The 22,089-nt window shown below is 39.0% G+C and overlaps 1 protein-coding gene across 1 annotated transcript in view; it reads left to right on the top strand.

The window, feature by feature from the left end:
* LRP1B (LDL receptor related protein 1B) overlaps window positions 1-22,089 on the top strand; it is a 1,686,774-nt gene that overhangs the window by 777,658 nt on the left and 887,027 nt on the right. The window contains exon 6 of the mRNA XM_045298375.1: window positions 19,950-20,172. Coding sequence (XP_045154310.1) covers window positions 19,950-20,172 — 223 coding nt within the window. The remainder of the gene's footprint in view (window positions 1-19,949; window positions 20,173-22,089) is intronic.

Genomic DNA, 22,089 nt, shown 5'->3' on the forward strand with positions numbered 1-22,089 from the left:
ATCTGTCTTCAGCGATCATGTCGGGTAGGTAGATATCATAAAATGACCGTTTAGCTGAGCAAGGTGCTCTTGTATTAGGGGATTGATACTTTTGATGGCCCCTGTTGTTTATTAAGGAAACTCCACTGACTGGCTGCTGAGGGTGTATCTGCATAAGGTGATGGGTTGAATCAAAGGGACGAGCCCATTGTTGGGTCTCTACCACTACTACTATTGAGCATTGTGGCAATCTTCAAATTTTCTTTTTGTTCTTGAGAGAATTATATCTATTTGTTTAGAATAATATTAATGTTATGAATCTTTTGAGTTATACAACATCTATCTTCTTAGAAAGTTTAAATAAATATTTTTCAAATTTTAAAATTGTGCATATATTTGTAGGTTTATTATCAAGATAGCAGACAGACATGGGGCCTCCACTCAAGTACTCCCTCAATGCAAGAACACTTTGTTCTCTTAAACTGGCATTCCATGATGCTCACCTTCCCTACATGATCACTGAAGATAAAGCAGGTGCGTAAGCAAAAGTGGTGAAGAAAGCTGATGGTGCCCGGCTATCAAAATATATAACATCTGGGGTCTGAATGGCTTAAAGATAAACAAATGGCCATCTAGCTGAGAAGCAATGAAGTCCACATGGAAGAAGCACACCAGCCTGTGTGATCACGGGGTGTCGATGGGATCAGGTATCAGACATCAAAGAACAAAAAAATCATATCATTGTGAATGAGGTGGAGTGTGGAGTGGATACCCAAAGCCCATCTATAGGCAACTGGACATCCCCTTACGGAAGGGTCACCGGGAGGAGACAAGCCAGTCAGGTTGCAGTCTAGCAATGATGAAACATACATATTTTTTCTAGTTCTTAAATGATTCCTCCCCCTCGCTGCCCACTAACATGATCTCAATTCTACCTACCAAATCTGGCTAGATCAGAGGATGTACACTGGTACAGATAGGAATTGGAAACACAGAGAATCCAGGACAGATGAACCCCTCAGGACCAGTGTGAGAGTGGTGATACCGGGAGGTTGGAAGGAAGGTGGGGTAGAAAGGTGGAACCGATCACAAGGATCTACATATAACCCCCTCCCAAGGGATGGACAACAGAAAAGTGGGTGAAGGAAGACATCAGAAGTGTAAGACCTGACAAAATAATAATTCATAAATTATCAAGGGCTCATGAGAGAGGGGGCCAGGTAAGGAGGGAAAAAATGAGGAGCTGATGCAAAGGGCTCAAGTAGAAAGCAAATGTTTTGAGAATGATGAGGGCAACAAATGTACAAATGTGCTTGACACAATGGATGGATGGATGGATTGTGATAACAGTTGTATAAGCCCCCAATAAAAAGGTTTTAAAAATGTCCACTTTATGCTCTTGACTATAAATCTAAAATTAAATTACCATGATATATATAATTCACATCAGTTGATTCATTAGAGAGAGAAAATAAACACACACATATACATATCAAAGGGACTTCTGTGTATGTTTTATAAAACAACCTTATCATTTTCAAAGTGCTCTCCATTACACTAGTACATTTGTCCCATCTGCTATTACATTCTTGGAAACATTTATCAAACTCATCTGTTTGGATGGCTGACAGCACTTCCCTCGTATATTTCTTCACCTCGTGTACATGTCCCTCTATATTCATGGAAACAAAAGATGTTTCAAAAACTGGCACACTCAGATGGCTGCACGAGCAGGTGCATTGCTGTGGTGGCAAAACCAGTCCCCCGTCTGCCACAAATCAGGGCTTTTTTGTCACACACTCTTATACAATCTTTTCAAAACCTCTAATTAAGAAAGCTTTATTAACAGTGTGACCTGATGGAATTGATTCTAAATGCACTATCCCCCTCACAATGTTTTGAAAATGATGGCAACATATGTACAAATGTGCTTGGCACAATGAATATATGTATAGATTGTGATGTGCTCCCCATAAAATGATTTAAAAATAAATAATAAATTTGTATTAAATTGGAATAGATAATAAATAATAAATTCCTACTAAAGGCAAAAGAAATGTGTCATTTTGATCTTTGATTTCACTTGATGAGCAAGTTTTTTGGGGGTGAGGTGATGATGGTGTCTCCCACTGGCTTGATTGATGTTTGCTGAACACTTTGTTCTAGTAATCTGACATTCTGTGATCCTCATCTTCCTGACATGATCACTGAAGACAAAAATGGGTGCATAAGCAAATATGGTAAAGAAAGCTGATGGTGCTCGGCTATCAAAAGAAATTGTGTCTGGGGTCTTAAAGGCTCAAAGATAAACAAGTGGCAATCTACCTGAGAAGAAACAAAATCCACATGGAGGAAGCATACCAGCCTGTGTGATCACAAGGTGTCGATGGGTTCATGTGTTAGGCATCTAAAACCCAGAACAAAATCATACTCAATGTGAATGGGGATGGGGTGGGGGGGATCATAGAGTGGAGACCCAAAGCCAATCTGTAGACAATTGGTCATCCCTTCACAGAAGTTTCACAAGGAAGAGATGAGCCAGTCAGGGTGCAGTGTAGCACTGATGAAGCACACAACTTTCCTCTAGTAGTTATTTAATGCTTCCTTCCCCCCACTATCATGACCTCAGTTCTACTTTACAAATTGGAATAGACCAGAACATGTGCACTGCTACAGATAAGACCCCACACACAGGGAATCCAGGCTAGATAACCACTCGGGGCCAACAATGAGTATAAAGATACCAGGAGGATAAGGGGAAAGTGGGAGTAGGAAGGGGGAATCGATCACAAGGATCAACGTATAACCACTCTACCCAGGGGCACGAACAACAGAAAAGTGAGTGAAGGGTGACAGGATGATGTAAGATATGAAAATAATAATCTATAACTTATCAAGGTTTCATGTGGGTTGGGGAGGGAGGGGAATTATGAGGAGCTGATACCAAGGACTCAAGTAGAAAGAAAATGCTTTGAAAATGATGATGGCAGCATATGGACAAATGTGCTTGACACAATGGCTGAATATATAGATTGTGATAAGACATGTAAGAGCCTCCAATAAAAGTATTTAATAAAAAAAAAAAAGAATAGTACCGTGTCTTATCACCAGCAATGACCTTGGAAAAAATCTGGGTCTTTTTGGAGCTGTTCTTTCCAATCATGGCATGTTTCCACTCAATGCTCTTTTTACTGGTCAGTCAGAACCTGAGGCACACATTTCAGAGCGACCCTTCTCATTCCCAAATCTTCCATTGAAATTCACTGAACCAAGCTCCAAGATAGTCCAGACAACGTCCCCATCTCTTCCATGGTCAGTCATCAGTCTTCAAGCAGAAGTGCACACATTTTGTTGACATTTTTGTCCATTTGGGAAGCTGTCAGTTGTCCATAATGAGATTTGCCATCAATCAGCCTTTCACCTTTTTAGAAATGAGAAAACCACTCATACACTTCAGTTTTTCCCATAGTGCTGTCCTTGTAAGCTGTACTCAACATCACAAATGTTTGGGGGTATTTTTCCTGAGCAGGAAAAAGCAAAATTTCACAGCTGCATGCTGTTCTCTTAAATTGGCTATCACAAAAAAATGAGGTTTGAGTGGAACTGCTTTTATGGAAAAGAACACTGTGACCAGAGAGAACCTTCCCAAGTGATGCCACTGGGTGTACTAGCTCAGAGCGAGTTGCTCGATGCTCACCTGGTAGGAAAAATGCATACTCTGTCCTATAGAGTTGCTTTGAATAGGTATAGGCTTGATAGTAGTGAGGTTTTCTTTTTTTGTTTTGTTTTTAGGGTTATGTCAGGGAGGTTGGGAGAAATGGAGAGCCAATAATAAATGAGTATAGGAGTAAAGGAAATGTTCCCGAAATCCATTGTGGTGATTATTGCACACCCTTTTAAATATATTTAAACTATTAGGGGAAAACAAACAACATTCTGTACAGATAGCCCCTTCTATCAAATGGCGAAATGTAAATGCTAGTTTGGAAACAGACAATTTATGTTTGAAGGGGATTCACAAAGTTCTTGGAGCAATTCTGTTTTCTTTGAAATCAAATTTTACACAGAATTTTGGAGGCCCCATTCATCTCTCTACTAAAAAGTGGCATGAGAGTTCACCAAGAATTTTACAAGTTTTTCCTAAAATTATTTACTTGAGTCATTATTGTAACTGTAATCATTGCTTATTAATGATGTGTTAAAGTACTCTTTAATGTGCATGCTGATGTAGGTTTTAATGGAAATAGAGAATGTTATCTGAAAAATTGTTCAAAGCTAATGATTAAAAGAACGAACTAGAACAAAAGAGAAACGAGAAAGGAAGAAAGAAAGAAGGACAGAAAGAAGCACTGTAGGACTGGGGTCTTTTTTAAAGTGCATTATTTGCGGGCCTATTTGTGCTCACGTATAAAAAAGATTGTGAGCTTGTACTCGGTTTTGGATAACAATTTTGAAGCATTTTATATGAGTTCTTGCATTTCTACTTACATCTACAGAAAGAGCATGAGTGATAGGCATCAAGCAGTCTTCTGCAGTCCGCACATTAGAGCTCTTCCTCCAGTTATCGTACTGCTTTAAATCCTCTAGTAAAAACTCAAAAGTACGGTGTTATTTGCAGTGTCACTTGTTTCTCAGACATGGAAAATGTTTTGTGTACTATAGAAGATAAGTGACTCCTTTTTTTCCAGAGCTCTTATTTTAATTGAAAAATAAATGTAGGAAAATTAAATACAAATGAAAGTATATGTATGTTTATGTGTATTCATGAAAATATTCCTAAAAAAATAAATTAAAATCGATTGGAACTTTTTTATGAACTTTTGGAACACAGATATGTACATACATATATAAATTATAGTAAAAATTCAAGATTACTATAGCTACAAGAACATGTAACTTTATAAGCATATAACACTATATAGGAGTATAGCAAATTATGTGGAAGAAATTGACTGTAACAATTCCAAAAATCAAAACATCTAGATCTATTTAATTACTTATCTAAATGATCTTGAAAAAAGCACTGTGCACTTCCAAGTGTCTGTTATAATTTAATAATCCTACTTCCCAAGATGGGGACATGAGAGAGCTTCATTTTGATAGCAGAGAGGTCAACATTCGCTCAGTGTTCATATTCCTTTGGTGAAATGTAGTGCTACGTTTTGAATTTAATTAAAATAAATAGCATCATTTGAAGTAAATATTTGTTTCTTATATTTAGTTATTTCTCTGATGAACCCAATCACTACTTAGTAGAAAAATCAGCAGTCTTAACACATTGTGAGTGAGAAGTTTAAGGACATGTATGAGAAAGAGAAAAAGACCACTTAATTCTCTTACATTAGCATAAATGCAGATATTGGCACAGGCTCTTACTCTGTTGTTACTTTGCTTGATATTTACATTGTTTGCAGCCTTCGTTTCATTGATTTGTTAAAACAAATTAAGATTTCTCAGCCAAAATTGATTCATCAAACTGTCATAATCTAGGTGTTAATTATAAACCAGTACTGTAATCATTTTAGGGTTGTTAGGATAAAACACACTCACAGTGGTGGAAACCTCATCCTAAGGAAGTAGAGGGTGAATGTTGCATCCAAGTTGAATTGTGGCACAAAGACTGATCCAAAGGCCATCACAAGTCTAAAGTAGTCTGAATATTAGAGGCCAATCACGAAATACAAACCATCAACATTAAATGTGAAAAATAATGTAATAATAAACAGGAACTAAGAGATTCAGAACCTAGGAATGAGGAGAAAAAGAAGGAGAATACAGCAGAGGAGAAGACCTGAACACTAGAAAGCAAGATGCTTCAAAAGAAGTATATCTAAGGATATTGTGTGAGTCTGGGTAGCCTAGAGAAACAAAACCATGGATAAGAAAGATTTGTATACAAGATCAATCGTACATTAAGAAAACATCCAAACCCAGTACAGGATAAGGCCATATGTCTGATATTAGTCCATATATGATACCAATTTATAAAGTCCTCTTCAAACTCACGAAATACCTGCAATGATGCTGAATGCAGGACGATCACAAGCCAATGGTGGGAAGTCTGTGGCTCCAGTGGCGCTGAAGCATCTCAGCACTGGCAGGGGTCTTTAAGTGACTTCTCCGGCTTCAGCGGTCTGGTTGCATCAGGGTAGGGCCATGTGACTTCTCCAGCTCAGGGCACTAGTGCAGTTCCATGTGTCTTGTCCGCTGCAATGTCTCCCAGGGAGTGACAGAGAGAGAAGTGTCTCTTGCCTCCAAGGAGGAGGTACCAGATTTCCCAGAAGTCTCAGGATAAGGCCATGTCCACACAAAGGCATCATTGGCTATGATCTGATTGACAAGCTAGACTCCCCCCTACACTCTTAGTCCTTAAATTGACAAACAATTATATATCTACCACAGATGTCTATTGGCCACAGAAGACTTTTATGGGAAAATGAGTTACTAAGAGGGCCAAAGTAAGTGTAGTTATAATTATAATTTAACAGTTTATAAATAATGTTTGCTATTATTTTATGTTGTATACTTGTTACAGATCATTTCAATGAAAGAAAGCCTACAAGAGCCTATAATGTTTTACTTTAAGGCACAGTGGTATTACTTCCATTTTAAATCAATAATGTACAGTTAAACCTCACCAGGTGTGTTAGTCTGGGTACTTTGGAGAAACAAATCCACAGAAACTCATGTATAAGAGAGAGTTTTATATAAAGGTTAAGTGTGCATCAAGAAAACACCCCAACCCAGTGCTGCCAAACCCACAAGTCCAACATTAACGCATATGTCCGCCACCAATACACAAAGTCCTCCTCTATCTCACAGAACACACACTATAATGCCAACTGCAGGAGGAAAGCCGAATCAGTGAACTTGTAAGCATCTCAGCGCTGGCAGGGGTCTCCACACGGGTACTCCAGCACCCAGGGCTGCATTCGGGGTGGGTCCATGTGGCTTCTCCTCAGGGATTTCTTGCAGGAAGTCAGCCTTGCCAGCTGAAGCAGGGAACTGGCTAATGCAGCTGCACCCTGGTCTGACCATCACAAAGTAAGAGACCCGAGAACTCCAAAGGCGATGCTCACCAAGCCATTTATCACTGGCCTTCAATTAACCCCACATATGCTTATCATTAATATTATTCTTCTTAACTATTGTTATAGTTTTAAACCAAGATCCAGTCAAGTTTGATACATTCTATTTGGCTGTTGTGATAGTTAACGTTTATTGTACCAACCTGGCTGGTAAACACATGTGGGATTAATTGAAGGGCGGAGAGATAAATGGCTCAGTGAGTCTCATCTCTCTGGTTCTCCAGTCTCTTGTTCTCTGATGGTCGGACTAGGGTGTGGCTGCCTTAGCCAGTTCCCTGCTTCATGTGACAAGGCTCCCTTCCTGTGAGATATCCCTGAGGAGAAGCCACATGGACCTACCCCGATGCAGCCCTGGGTGCTGGAGCAGCCGTGTGGAGACCCCTGCCAGCGCTGAGATGCTTACACATTCACTGACTCAGCTTTCCTCCTGCAGTCGGCATCATTGCATGTGTTTTGTGAGTTTAAGGAGGACTTTGTAGATTGCTGTCAGATATATGGGCTAATAGACTTATGGGCTTGGACTGGACTGGGTTGGGCTGCTTTCTTAATGTACACTTAAATTTTATATAAAGCTCTCTCTTCTAAACATGAGTTTCTTTGGATTTGTTTCTCTAGTCTACCCAGACTAACACAGTTGTTATGTTTCTTTAATTTAGAATACACCTATCATTTTTTTAAATCATTTTATTGGGGACTCGTACAATTCTTATCACAATCCATACATCCATCCATTGTGTCAAGCATATATGTACATTTATTGCCATCATCATTCTCAAAACATTTGTCTTCTACTTGAGCCCTTAATATTGGCTCCTCATTTTCCCCCTCCATCCAAACTCCTCCCTCCCTCATGAACCCTTCATAATTCATAAATTATTAATATTTTATTATATGTTACACTGTCTGGTGTCTCCCCCCGCCCTCTTCTCTGCTGTCCATCCCCCAGGGAGGAGGCTATACATAGATTATTGTAATTGGTTCCCCTTTTACACCCCACATTCCTTCCACCCTCCAGGCATCACCACTGTCACCAATGGTCCTGAAGGGGTCATCTGTCCTGGATTCCCTGTGTTTTCAGTTCCTCTCAGTACCAATGTACATCCTCTGGTCTAGCCAGATTTGTAAGGTAGAATTGGGATCATGATAGTGGGGGTGAGGAAGCATTTAAGAAATAGAGGAAAGTTATATGTTTCATCATTGCTACCCTGCACCCTGATTTGCTCATCTCCTCCCCACAACCCTTCAGTAAGGTGGTGTCCAGTTGCCTACCGGTGGGCTTAGTCTCCACTCTGCACTCACCCACATTTACAATGATATGATTTTTTGTTCTTTGATGCTTAATACCTGATCCCTTCGACAGCTCGTGGTCACGCAGCCTGGTGTGCTTCTTCTATGTAGGTTTTGTTGCTTTTGAGCTAGATGGCCGCTTGTTTATCTTCAAGCCTATAAGACCTCAGGTGCTATATCTTTTGATAGCTGGGCACTATCAGCTTTCTTCACCACATTTGCTTATGCACACATTTGTCTTCAGTGATTGTATTGGGAAAGTGGGCACCCACTGATATGATTTTTAGTTCTTTGATGTCTGATAACTGGTCCCTTCTACACCTCATGGTCAGACTGGCTGGTGTGCTTCTTCCACGTGGGCTTTGATGCTCTCAGCTAGATGGCTGCTTCTGTATCTTCAAGCCTTTAAGACCCCAGGTGCTGTATCTTTTGATAGCCAGGCACCATCAGCTTTCTTCACCACATTATTTTTATGACATAAATGTTGACATTTTATACAGTTTATACTTTATGAGGTAAAAATATGAATATGGATAGTATTATTAGTTATTTTAGCAATATGTCCTGGGAATCTATACATATTGGTTCATAGAGAAGCAGTTCGTTTTTGTTGCATCGTGAAGCTGTGACCCCATTCGCGTTAATCAGTCTCCCACGGCACAGTCAAGTTCACACCGGTAGTTTGCCATGACATCATGTATCCGGAAATAGTATAACAATTTGTTCCTTATTTTTGAAGAGCTATTCAGAATACATTGCTTGAAAAAGGACTCTTGAATCAAATAGCAAATATATTTAATTTTGTTAGATAAAACCATCATTCCACAACAGGGGTTGCAGGATTAGGAGATTTCAGAAAGTCCTCAGGTGACTATTATGCATAATCAATGAATCACTATTTTAAAACACGAACATTTACTTTTTGGAGTGTTAATTCTTTTCCCAGGAAAAGAGAAAACACCTATAGTAATATATACAATACGAACATAACTTTTGCCTTGTGTTTAGCCTGGCATGGGTGGTTTATGATAGATTTTCTGAAACTCATATGCAACTACAAAACCTGGTTTAGAAACTTCTAACACTTCTTAAAACTTGTTTCACCAGCCAGGGGAGAACACTTTTCTTTCCCATTGCGATTTATGTTTGGACTTTGCAGTCTTGGTTATAGTGAGCTTGAACTTGATCCTGCATCTCTGTTTAAAACTGCACTAGAGACATTCATACCATACCACTTGCAAAATTATTGCTTTTCAAAACGTTTGCCTTCCTTTTCTGAGAATATTTGCCCTTCACAGTTAGGGAAGTGAGCACTGAACAAATAAATCTCCATCATTTTACAGTGTCATTATACCTATGCACCCATGTGATGTCATCATTACTACAATATTCTTGCTGCGCACTGCATCCTAATGCAGAATGTGCTATGCATACAAGTTGAAGCAAATAATATATAAGAAAGCTGTGCTGGAGTTAAGGTTACTCCAGCAATATTTTCCATGCACCATTTTCCTCCAGTTAGTAAGAATTTAAAATAGAAATTGACAGTTCAGCTAACTGGTAATTAGCATAGCAGTGAACCAGATTTTTTCAGCAGCCCACAACTTCATGGATACTTACCTTAGCTGCTTCTGAGACAGCTATCTGTGGTATTTTCGCTCAGAAAAGTGCATTTTTAAATCAACAGGACCTTCTTAAGTGTGGAAATTAGGTTATGTGATATGTCTTTGTATATCTCAAAGAACAACTTTGGCTTCATATAGTTTTGAAAATAGTCTGCTCCACATGAATCAAGAATCCTGAGAATGCAGTCCTGACTTTTGACCTCGAGCAAACTGGCCCCTGAACAAATCCTGATATCTTTGCCCGGGGTCAAAAAAAGTGCATTAAATCGAGTGACACCTTGAGATCTTACGAATCAAGTACCTTTTCTGAGAAAAAGCTAAAGGGCCAATATATTCAGGAATCATATTTTACAACATTATTATGCTAGAATGCTCCTCTCCATTCCTCGGTGCCTTGTTTTGATTAGTTAAAGATCATATCCTGTTGACTCAAACTGAGAAATTTGAATCTTTCTCCTCTTTTTTACATATATCTCATATACTAATGCAGCTGAAAAATGAACCCTTCCCTATCTGATCACTCATTGTTTCTAGTTCATCTTCCACATCAGGGGACAGGCTTATGGTTTTAAAGTTCAAGTTAATTATGCATATATTTGGTGACAATAAACCAACAAAGTGGTATCCCTTTGGCTAGATTCCTGATAGTTTAATAAAACCTCTGCAGAATACATTCAAGTGCTGCTATATAAAAGCTGTTATATGCTGGTAGGTTGACTTGAATCTTGCGGAGATGGAACGTGAGATGCTATTTGGGGTGGTGGAGCACTGGTGGCGTAGTGGTTACACGTAGGGTTGAGATATGCTAGGTCTGCAGTTCGAAACTACCAGCTGCTCCCCAGAAGAAAGAGCAGGCTTTCTGCTTCTGCAAAGTTACAATCTCAGGAACCCACAGAGGCAGTTCTACTTTGTCCTTATAGGGTCCCTGTGAGTTGGCCCCGGCTCGATGGCAGTGTATTTGGTTTGGGGGTTTGGTGGTGAAGATACAAGGGGATCACTTTGCCCAGTCTCTCTACAACAAAGAGAAAAAAAAATAAAAAACATGTAAACTGTTAACGATTCTAGAACTTGGAGCATCAAGTCAAAGAAAGAAGAATTGGATTAAACACTTATTGGGAAAATACAGAAGGGGAATGATGAGAAGGGAGTGAGGTGCTGACTCAGAGCCATCGTTTAGAGATGCAAAGGCAGCATGCTAGGGTGAGGAGAACAACTTCCTGGGACCCTCATTTGGATCAAAACATTTGAATGGCTCCAGAGGAGAATGGATTGTGAACGAGGTCTAAAGCGTAAAATGCAGGGAAGGGATTGAGAATTCCCGTGGCAGAGGTGAACGTAGATCGAGGAGGGGGCCGTGAAATGGGGAGAAACAAAGCATCAGTGGTGAGCCCTGGTTCTGTGGGGCCTAGTAGAGGATGGATTAGAGATTCTGAACTTCAGAGGCTCTCACCTTGATTAAACCAGGCAGGGACTGCATGGGCCCAAAAGTATAGCAAGCCCATAGCCTTGCACAGTGACCAGGAACTGTAGACTCTCCCTGCCCCTCTATACCACCTTGCATAGTAGAGGGAAGGCCCCACCCTCACTCCCAACCACTGCATGGCTGGGGTTATGTTCACTTCCCCCTACCTGGTTCTCCCAGACACCTCCTGACACCAGCATCCCAGGATACCTGAGCAGAGGAAGGCTTGTGCCTATAGATCAAGCTCTGAGCATCTACAGACTGCAAGCTGCATATCTAGGGCGTTCTTTGGTACTAGGGCGACCATGTATCAGGAGCCTATCACCTCCACTGACCTAGGGATGCAGGAGGCAGACCTGAAAGCTCAGGTGCACCTGCATATATGCACTGTGCCTGGTGAGCCTGCTACATGTGAGGGTGAGATTCAGGCTCTGCACACACTGTGCTCTGTCCTGCCACCTCTCTGGGATTGCGCTCAACATGGATCATCCAACAGTCGCCAAACTGGCCACTGATGGAGTCCCAGTAGCTATGGAGTCTTTCAGCACAAAAGTTTGCTAAAACACCTCGTTTTCTTTTTACATTTCTTCTTCCTTTTTGTTTATTTTTTCCCATTTCCCTTCTTTTATATTTACCCATTTTCTTCTCAACCTTTCCTCTTCTCTCTCTTTTTCCCTTCCTCTACCCCATTTATTAGGAGACAAACTTTGTTTTCCCACTCATTGGCTACACCTGCCACTAATCCCAACCAACATCCTACACAAATCTTCCCAATGGCCAAGCTGCATCAGGTCAACTGACAACTGATTATTTAGTTTATCTCATTGTTTGCCTTGTTTGTTCAGCTTCTTCTCAAAAACAAAACAAAATACTCACTGCCATCCAGTCCAATTCAACTCCTAGTGACCCTAGAAGCATGCGATAGAATGGCGCCTGTGGGTAACTACAACCAGAATAGAAAGCCTCATCTTTGTCCCCACAGGTGGTTTGGAATGATTGACAGTGTTGCTAGCAGTCAATGCAGAACCAGCTCTCTGAAACTCAGGCTTCTGGGATCATCACTCTTCTTTGCTGTGTTGGTTTCTTCTACTTTTTTATACCGTGTCGTGTCGGGAGAGCTGCTCTGCTTCCTTGGCCATCTTGCCAGAAGCCCTATACGTAGAGTAGTTTTTCTTATTCAAACATTTTAGAATAAGACCATTCTTAATAGAACATTAAACAATGATGTTTCTTAGTCATGACACTCTAGTTTCAAGATACAGAAACCCAATAGAAGTAGTTCAAGTAGTTAGAAGTTTTAAAGAAAATAAGGCTAATCTCATGCTGCCAATGACCTAAAGATAGGCGTGCCCCTGAAGGGCTACGCGGTCCTTTCATCCTTACTCTTTGCCTCATGGCTTCTCCACTTGGCAAATGTGCTCCAACATCCTTCCTTACTCTCCCCCGGCCTTGATTAGCACAAACAGCAACTAAGTGACCTCCGCACATCTTGGTCTCGATTTTGAGAGATACGGTCTCATTGATGAATCGCAGCGTGCTATTTCGTTTCAGTGTGTCATGGGTGGATCCTAGTTTTAATCGACTATACCAGGAAGCAGGAGGGGCGATATTGCACTACGGCAGGTCGCCTTGCCCTCTCGGGAACACTAACTGGTAGGGTATAGTGAGATAAATAATAAAATGTAATGGGACAAGGACTCACATATCTAATACAAGTACATCCTGGGAGTGTTTCTAGAATTTAGAGTAGACGCTGAGGGTGGACGTCTGTATGTCAAGTTTAATTTGCGTGTGTTTATATATGAACTGAAAACCAAGTGCAAGAGAGATTTGTCAAACAACAAAGGCAAAAGCTATAAGCTAATAAACATCAATAAGTAACTATCTCAAACACCTTTGGTTAGAGAAAATAGTTTAATTGTTAATCATCAACATGCCTTTGGTTGTAGAAGCTAATTTAATTTGAATATAATTTTTTTTTTACTTCAAAGTCCTATTATTCTCTCAGATTTTCAATTGCATAGTAGAATTCCAATGTTACATATTTAATAAATCTACCTTAATTCGTAAATGTTACATATTTAATAAATCTACCTTAATTCGTAAATGTTACATATTTAATAAATCTACCTTAATTCATAAATGTTACATATTTAATAAATCTACCTTAATTCGTATTTTAATTAATGTATACAATGTCAAAATGAATTCTTGTTTAACTTTTGTATACATGATGAAGGGAAAATATTAATTGGATTGTTCTTGATGCTGTTTGGGAAATACTAAATAAAAATAACAATTAGAATATAAAATAAACTTCATAATGTAGTCTTTTCTAAAGAAAATGTATATCATAATCCTAAAATATAAAGCAATGATTTTATCTCTATTATCATGCAAAGGGTAGGCATTAAAGTTTGCCAGTTCCATGTCAGAGCAGTGATTTTAAACTCTAGTAATAGAGAAACCCCTAGTTTTATCCCCGATTCCCTGGTTACATTTTATGTAATCCCAATAAAAAAGGAATTTTAAATGACTGATACCCAAAATCAGACTCACTGACATTGAGTTGATTCCAACTCCCACATCCCTCTAGGGGGTTTCTGAGGCTTTGCAAATCGTTATGGGAACAGATAGCCTTGTCTTGCTCCTGTGTAAATGAATGATGGGCTGTTCCATTTGGAAAACTTCTTTAACATTTCTAAATTCCATCACTGTGTTACTCGCCACAATAAAATTGCAATGTGTCCTGACACCAAGCCAAGGTTGACTCTGCAGTTAAAGGACAGGGCTCGGGTGTCCTTAAATTTCCTCTTTGTTCTTCTGGATTAAAGTACAGAAGCATCATTTAAATAGATATCACAAGTCAGAGTAAGTTATATTTTAAGATCTAAAAAAATACAATACGATAAATGTTTTAAGATGTCAGAATGTATAACAATTACTTTGCTTTAAAGTGTAGGGATGATTGGAGCCATAACTCTGTAAGCACAGCATTCCATCACTGTCGGGGACAAGTCCCGGTGTGACTTTTGATTTATGTGAGGCAAGTTTACCGACAATACTCAAGTTTCTTACTATCCTCAACTGTACAAAACTTATATATGTATCTGTATTAAGACACAAAGTCAGTGTCCCATAGCTGATGAAGTAGGAAGCCACAATGTAAACTCCCATTTACTGGGAAAGCTGAATGATCCGAATAGTGAACTGGGTGTGCAACGGAACACTTTCAAGGACTAGGGCTTTCCTGCGTGAACTAACAGTTAAATTTACCTTATAAACAGAGATAGTAATTGGGATATTGTTTTATCTTCATTTTGGTTTCTCTTTGAGAGGGAAGTGAATATAACATTACTCCACAAACAAATGAATAAGAGAATTGTAACCATAGTTTAATTTTACCTTTATGCTTTGGAATTAAAAAAAAAAAAGTAAGACACAGAAAGAACACAAGAGAGAGGATTTGTACTGCATTCGGAGGGAATGAGGCAGTGGACAGAATACAGTGGTTTCCACCAATCGCCTGGATTTGATGGTAAAGTACCATATTGGCTCCCACACCAGCTGCACAGTTCAGCGTAAGGACACATGCTTTCTGGTTAGAGGAGTTGCTAAGTGAGTGCCTGAGGATTCTGGGAAACCAGAGGAAAGTACTGAACATGTTGGAATAAACAAGGTCTCCAAACACCTTCCTTTTGTAGCATTTTGGGTGGGTTACACATTTCTCAGGTTTCTAGGTTCCAAGGGCAGAAACATTTAAGTATAAAATGATTCGACTTCTATTTAGAAAGGTTAGCACAATGCTAATTATAATAAAATCATACTAATTCAAAATTTGAATGTTTTCATCACAACTCATGTGCCTTTTAAAAATATCAACATTCATCTATGCCAGAAACCTGAAAAACGGTTCTCGAGGAAAGGCATTTAGGGGGCGGGGTGACAATGAAATGCAATGTAAGATGCTGCATTGGATTATGGATCAAAAATGTATTATTTCTCAATCTATTTTATGTTGTTTTGTTGGGTGGCATTGAGTCAGTTCAGAATTCTGTCTTGTTTGGGCTCCACAATCAATGCTCTTGGAATCAGCACTCAAGAAATCAAATGATGCATTTCATTGGTTAAATCTGCTGTACAAGAACTCTACAGTGTGGAAATCAGTGCAAGGTTGTGACTTTGAGGACTAAAGTGTGCCTGCAATCTCCTTCTCAATTGCCTCATCTGCATGTGAAAGTAGGACCTTGAATAAGGAAGACTGAGCAGAAGTGGTGCGTTTGAATGATTGTGCTGGTGAGTAATATTGAAAGCACCAGGTCCAAAGGACAGACTAATCTATGTTGGAAGAAATAGGGCCAGGGTGCTCCTGAGAGGCAAGGATGGTGCGACTTCGCCTGAATGCTTTGGACAAGTGGTCAGGAATGACCAGTACCCGGAGAAGACCATCATGCTTGGTCAAGTAGAAGACCATCCAAGAAGAGGAAGACCTTCAACACGATGGCATGGCACAGTGGCTGCAACAATGTCCCCGAGTACAGGAACAATTGTGAGGATGGTGCAGGACCAGTGTGCTCGTTTTTGGTTGTTTCTATAGTCTATACACTTATCTACTTACTATAATGAACAGTAGTGATAAACAGAAAAAGTTCAAATAAAGACTATTAATGTAAAAAGTGTTATTTTGATAATTCACTGTGCTCACGCAAGAAAATGTCTGTGTTCTCTGGGATACATGTTGACATATTTAGATATAAATGATTATGGGACCCCAAAATTGACTGTGAAATGGTTCAGAAAATAAAGGAAAAAAACCCGTGGGACAAAAAGTTAGCAACTGGTGGATCTAGCTGAAGGTTATAGGAGTTTATTGTCTTATTTTACAACACTTTACAATGTTTTTTCAAATAAAGATTGAGTAAAAAATACATGATATATTATCATTCTGAAATTGATTAGCCAGGTCGGCTTTGAGCCTTTTTTATTAAAATAAAAAATTGCCCCTGTGTCTTACAAGTACATAATTATGAGGGTCAGGGAGATAAGGAGTGACATTCACTTTTGTAAGATATGGAGAATTACTTTATAAAACAGAAGAGAGCACAGTTTTAACCCAGCTACATTTACATCACAAATTTGGCTTGATATTGAATAATTAAAAGCTTTAGCTTATGTTTATTGGTTACAGTGTAGCTATTTTAATTAAAGAATGCCCACAAAATTCAGCTTATCTCCATATTACTAGGAAAGATATTTTAAACTAAAATCAAACAATATCAATAACAATCAAATAAACAAAAAATGTGTAATTATGTAACTGTAGACTCAACATCTGTAGCTTTATTGCTACTGTCCCAAATAAATTTTTCCTAATACTTGCAATTTATTTAGAATTAAACAGAATTCATCATGGTCAAGATTTTGTAGTCTAGGAAATGTTATTTACATCTAAAAAAATGTTATTTTTAAGCCCCACTGGGCATCAGCTTTGCAGGTACTAGGACAGACACATTGTTATGATTTCTCCTTACTAAGTACCACCTCACAGAAGCATAAGCCTCCTATTCTTTTGGTTTTCCACTATATTAAAAGAGAAAATTTGTGATGAACTATATATTTACACGTTTGCATATTTTGCCTGGAACTTACTCAGAAAGGAGATTAAAAACAGAAAAAGGAAAACTTCCTCAACCATTTTATTATAAATTGGAATAAATATGAGTCGCTGGCATCAGTTTTGCAATTGTAGGTCAACTAAGGAGCCCCGAGGGCACTCTGGTTCTAACCAAGGAGAGAGAGGAGACTGGCTGTTCCCAGGGATATTTACAAAACCCTACATAGATAGGGTTGATTACATTTGAATTAACTTGATGGCAGTGGGTTTGATTTGATGGATCACTTTAAAAAGCAAAACACACACACAATTGAGAGCATACATTTTTTAATATAGTTCATTTTGCGTTTTACTCTTTTCCTTTACCTATAGTTTTCAAATAGCGTAATCAAAAATTGCTAGTACTTTAATGTACACCAAATTCAATGACATTGTCTCCATCCTTCCTTTTAACATTCTAAAGTGGTTGATCCAGCCACTAACTCAATTCTTTATTACCCAGACATTTTTCTCCCTTCTTCTTCTTTTTATGTCTATATTATATCTTTGACCATAAAATCTAACCTCGTTTGTTCTTTCTCCAACAATATGCCTGTAAAAAGTTTTTGTCTTGACTTTCTTTTTGTTATTTTCTTTTTGGAAATCGCAATATGATTTCGAGAAATATCTCTTCCTAGACTCATCTCTCCTCTTAAATACTAAGTAGATGGTCTAAATTGCCTGCTTTATTCCTCTTTCTGCATTGTGTTGCATGTGTGCACTTTCCAAGTTTAAATTCAAACTATAATTACTCAAGCTCCTCTTCAAATTAGAGAATTGGGTCCAATAATAAAATTATTAAAGGAGTACCATTATGGGATGAGGAGAGAAAGGGAATTCAGAGATGAACCAGTCAGGGTGCAGTAAGGTACCGATGAAACACACAACTTTCCTCTAGTTCTTTGGTGCTTCCTTTACCCCACTATCAAGATCTCAATTTTACTTTACATATCGGATTAGACCAGAGCATGCATACTGCTACAAATAAGAGCCCACAACACAGGGAATCCAGGATAGATAAACCCCTCATGGCCAACAAGAAGAGTAGTGATACCAGGAGGATTAAGGGAAGGAAGGGAGAGAAAGGGGAATCAATCGCAAGAATCACTAGAACCCTTTCACAGGGGAGTGAATAATGGAAAAGTGGGTGAGGGGCTACGGAGGATGATGTAAAATATGGAAAAAATAATCTATAACTTATCAAAGGTTTATGATGGAGGGTGGGTGTGGGAAGGAAGGGGAAGAATGGGAGCAGCTATCAGGAACTCAAGTGGGAAGAGAATGCTCCGAAAACGTTCATAGCGCCATATGTGCAAATGTGCTTGACACTCTGCAGGAATGTATATTGTGATAAGAGATGTTAAGGGCCTCCAATAAAATAATTTAAAAAATAGGTGGTGGTCTTCAGAAAGTAAAAAAGAAACAGGCTAGTTCTTCTAGAAGAGTCATTTGGGGTAAATGCTAACAGATTTACAAATGAAAAAGGAAGATACCAGGAACTTGGCAAGAGGTGGGAGAAGAATGAGAGAGGCACTGTGTGCATGTATTTTGATGGTTAGCCTGACAAGAGAACAAAATGCCAACTGTCCTTTAATCCATTCTTGCCTCTAATAGAAGGCTCTTCTTCACCTGAATGGAATTGCTTGGACAATCATTTTTAAATTATTGTGATAAATGAATCTTGCAAGAACATTTGGGAAATCACATACTCATAATGACATTTGGCTCACACTATCACATAACAGTATGCATTGGTATATAAAATTCTGTTGATCTCCCACAGCAGAAAGAATGGAATTAAAGTTTAAATAAGTCCTTTCTAAGTTATCCCATTCTGTTAGATAATGCATAAATACTGAGAACACTAATGAAAAACTAATTCTACAGGTTTCTAAAATCAAGTATGCTATACACCAGGTAATGTTAATATTGCTGAGTCATTGTAAATCAGATTATTCTGGAGGGTGCTTTTACATGAAGGCAACTGGTCTTCTATTTATCAATGTAATTTAACCTAACGACTAGGTAACCTTGTTAAAATATTGTCAGGTTAATTGAAATTTATTTGTGTCATCTAAATGTAGTGAATACTAATATTAGACACTGACATGTCAAAGGTTCACGTTAACCTTTGACAGACACTGTCAGTGCTACCTGACAGAGTATGTGGACTCCAAGGCTGACGTTTCTTTTGACCCCTTTTCTCAAAATGTATTGAGAAAATAAGGAGACATGGTCTTTATTGATTGCCTTTTATGAAATTCTGTGGTTTGGGAATATTTGAGAGGATTAGGGATTGGTTTTCTGAGAAGTTATTTTTATTTCCACTGCAACAAACATCACATTCCCTTTTCCATCTGCCTAATTCCATTCCAGGTTGGCTACTCATAGCATCACTGAGCTCCTCGTAATAGCTTTCATAGGAGATGAACATTACCAGCCATTTGCAAAGCAGGTTGAAGATAAAGCCTGATAGCTCATGTGACCTGGCCTGGTGACTTGGCTCCCTTCGGAAAACTCTGCTAAATGATCTCCCAGCTGCCTCCTGTGCTGCACATTGCCCTGGCTCTATGAGGCCTAAAGAAACATTCTTCTAATACAAAAATGATCCCACCATAATCACTTATTTTACAGAATATTTTACAGTTGTTGTTTCACCTGCTCCCTTATGCCCTGCAATATTCATTAGCAGATTTCTCTGTTTATGAGTGATATTATATGGAAATGGTTATGGGAAGCTAGCAGATGTAACCACTGAATTAAATTAGAACAAAAAGTTCTTTTTTTTTTCTTACAGATGGTTTCATCAAATATGCTTTCTCCTTCCACGTTAACATTTAGCTTTCTTTCAACAGGAAACTTTTCTTCACCGACTACGGGCATGTGGCCAAAGTAGAGCGTTGTGACATGGACGGGATGAACCGAACGAGGATAATTGAGTCCAAGACAGAGCAACCGGTCGCACTGGCCCTGGACCTTATCAGCAAATTGGTTTACTGGGTAGATCTTTACCTGGACTCTGTGGAGGTGGTGGACTACCATGGAAAGAACAGACACGTTATCATCCAAGGCAGACACGTGCGTACAACCTTTTTAAAAGCATACAGCTCATAAAAGAGTGGTTTTATGTAGCAAAAGAGACCCAAACCCTCAATGGTGAATGTTCTTATGAAGTTAAACTGAAACGAGTCATAAACATTTTGGTAAAATACTGTTTCTAAGAGAGAATTTGCTTTTCAGATTGCATTCACAGCCTCAGATCACTCTTCTTCCCCTCTATTAGAAATAACACAAACGATCAAAAAACAACTAAACGTGAACACACAAAAGGACATAACAAGAATTTAAAAAGCTATATGTAGGAAGTAAGACTGTTAGGACAGGAACATCTAATGGCCCACGTGCTGTCACTGCTGCTATTGGTCGATGCGGTTGAGTTGCTTCAAGTTCACAAGGATCCTGTGCACCTTGGGCCATGCTGCCTGGCCCGGCATCGTCCTCACAGGGGCCGCTCTGTTGGAGGCCATTGTTGCAGCCCCAGAATTCATCCGTTTCACGGAGAATCTTCCTCTTTTTAACTGACCATCAGTCAGATCAAACACAATGTCTTTCTCCAGACCAATCCCTGGTCTAATGGCACGTACAATTTACACAAGGGAAAATCTCATCCTCCTCACATCCGCTGGGCACTCTGGTTGTACTTCTTCCAAGACATGCGTGCGCCTATTCTGGCAGTCCTTGTTACATTCAATATCATCTGCCAATATCACAATTCAGAAGCATAAATTCTGCTTAGGTCTTCCTTACTTATATTATGCAGTTTAGTCCTGAAGGTGATATCGTTAGTCTTTAAATACTTTAAAGATTATTTTGTATCAGATTTGCCCAATGTACTACATTGTTTGATTTCTTTATTGCTGCTGCTAGGGCATCAATTGTGTATCCATATTAAAAGTTAAGCTTGACAAGTTTGATATTTTCCCACTTGTCATGGTGCTGCTTAATTATCCATATGGGAATTTTTGTTTTCTTTCTATTGATGTATAATCAATACTGAAGGTCTCTGATTTTCCTCAGTAAGTGTTTCACATCCTGTTCACTTTCAGCAAGCCAGGGGTGCTGTCCACCTGTCCTAGATTGTAAGTGAGCCTTCCTCCGATCTTGATGACACGCTCTCTTCTTCATAAAAGCCAGAGTCCTGGATGATCTGCTCAGCAGATAGACTGAATACAAGAGGAATGAGTCAGTCCCGACACACACCTATCTTGATTTTAAACCATGTAGCAGAACTTTGTTCTCTTCCAACACTTGGGCCTGACTCTTTGAACCAGTTCTGCATGACTTCAATGGAGTGTTCTGGAATTTACATTCTTTCTCTAATTGTTATGATCCACACAGTCCCCTGGATTGCATAGTCAATAAAACTCAAATAAACATCATTTATGGTATTATCTCCTTTTATCCAAGATTTGTTCATCATCAGCATGATATCCCTCATTCTGAGTTCTCTTCTGAATCCAGCTTGAATTCATGTCAGCTCCCTATTGATATACAGCTGCAACCACTTTTATTATATTCAACACTGTTTTACTTGTGTGTGATATCAACAATGTTGCTTGATCATTTCTTTGTTTTATTCAATGAGTTTCTTTGTAATGGGAAAAACATCCTTCTTTGACACTAGATTGGCCAGGTACCTCCTTAGTACGGAGATGGGTGAGAGCTTCCAGTGCTGGATTTTTGGTCGATGCATTTCAATTGGTTTTATGTCAATTCCTGGAGCCGTGTTCTCTACCAATGCTTTAAATGCCGCTTGGAATGATCCTTTCCATTCCAGTAGTCATCTGCTGCCCTCTGGAATGATTGAATAGCAACCATTATTTTGCAGAGTGAATCTATTTATTCCTTTGATAGTTCCTGTATCATTCCATACCTTTCCCATAAAGTCTATCAATATTTCAATTCAAGGTCTGACATTTTCCTTCAGTTCTTCAA

The sequence above is a fragment of the Echinops telfairi genome, unplaced genomic scaffold (genome assembly GCF_000313985.2).
Source record: "Echinops telfairi isolate 266 unplaced genomic scaffold, ASM31398v2 ScPeMD7_4;HRSCAF=17, whole genome shotgun sequence".
Classification (NCBI taxonomy): Eukaryota; Metazoa; Chordata; class Mammalia; order Afrosoricida; family Tenrecidae; genus Echinops; species Echinops telfairi.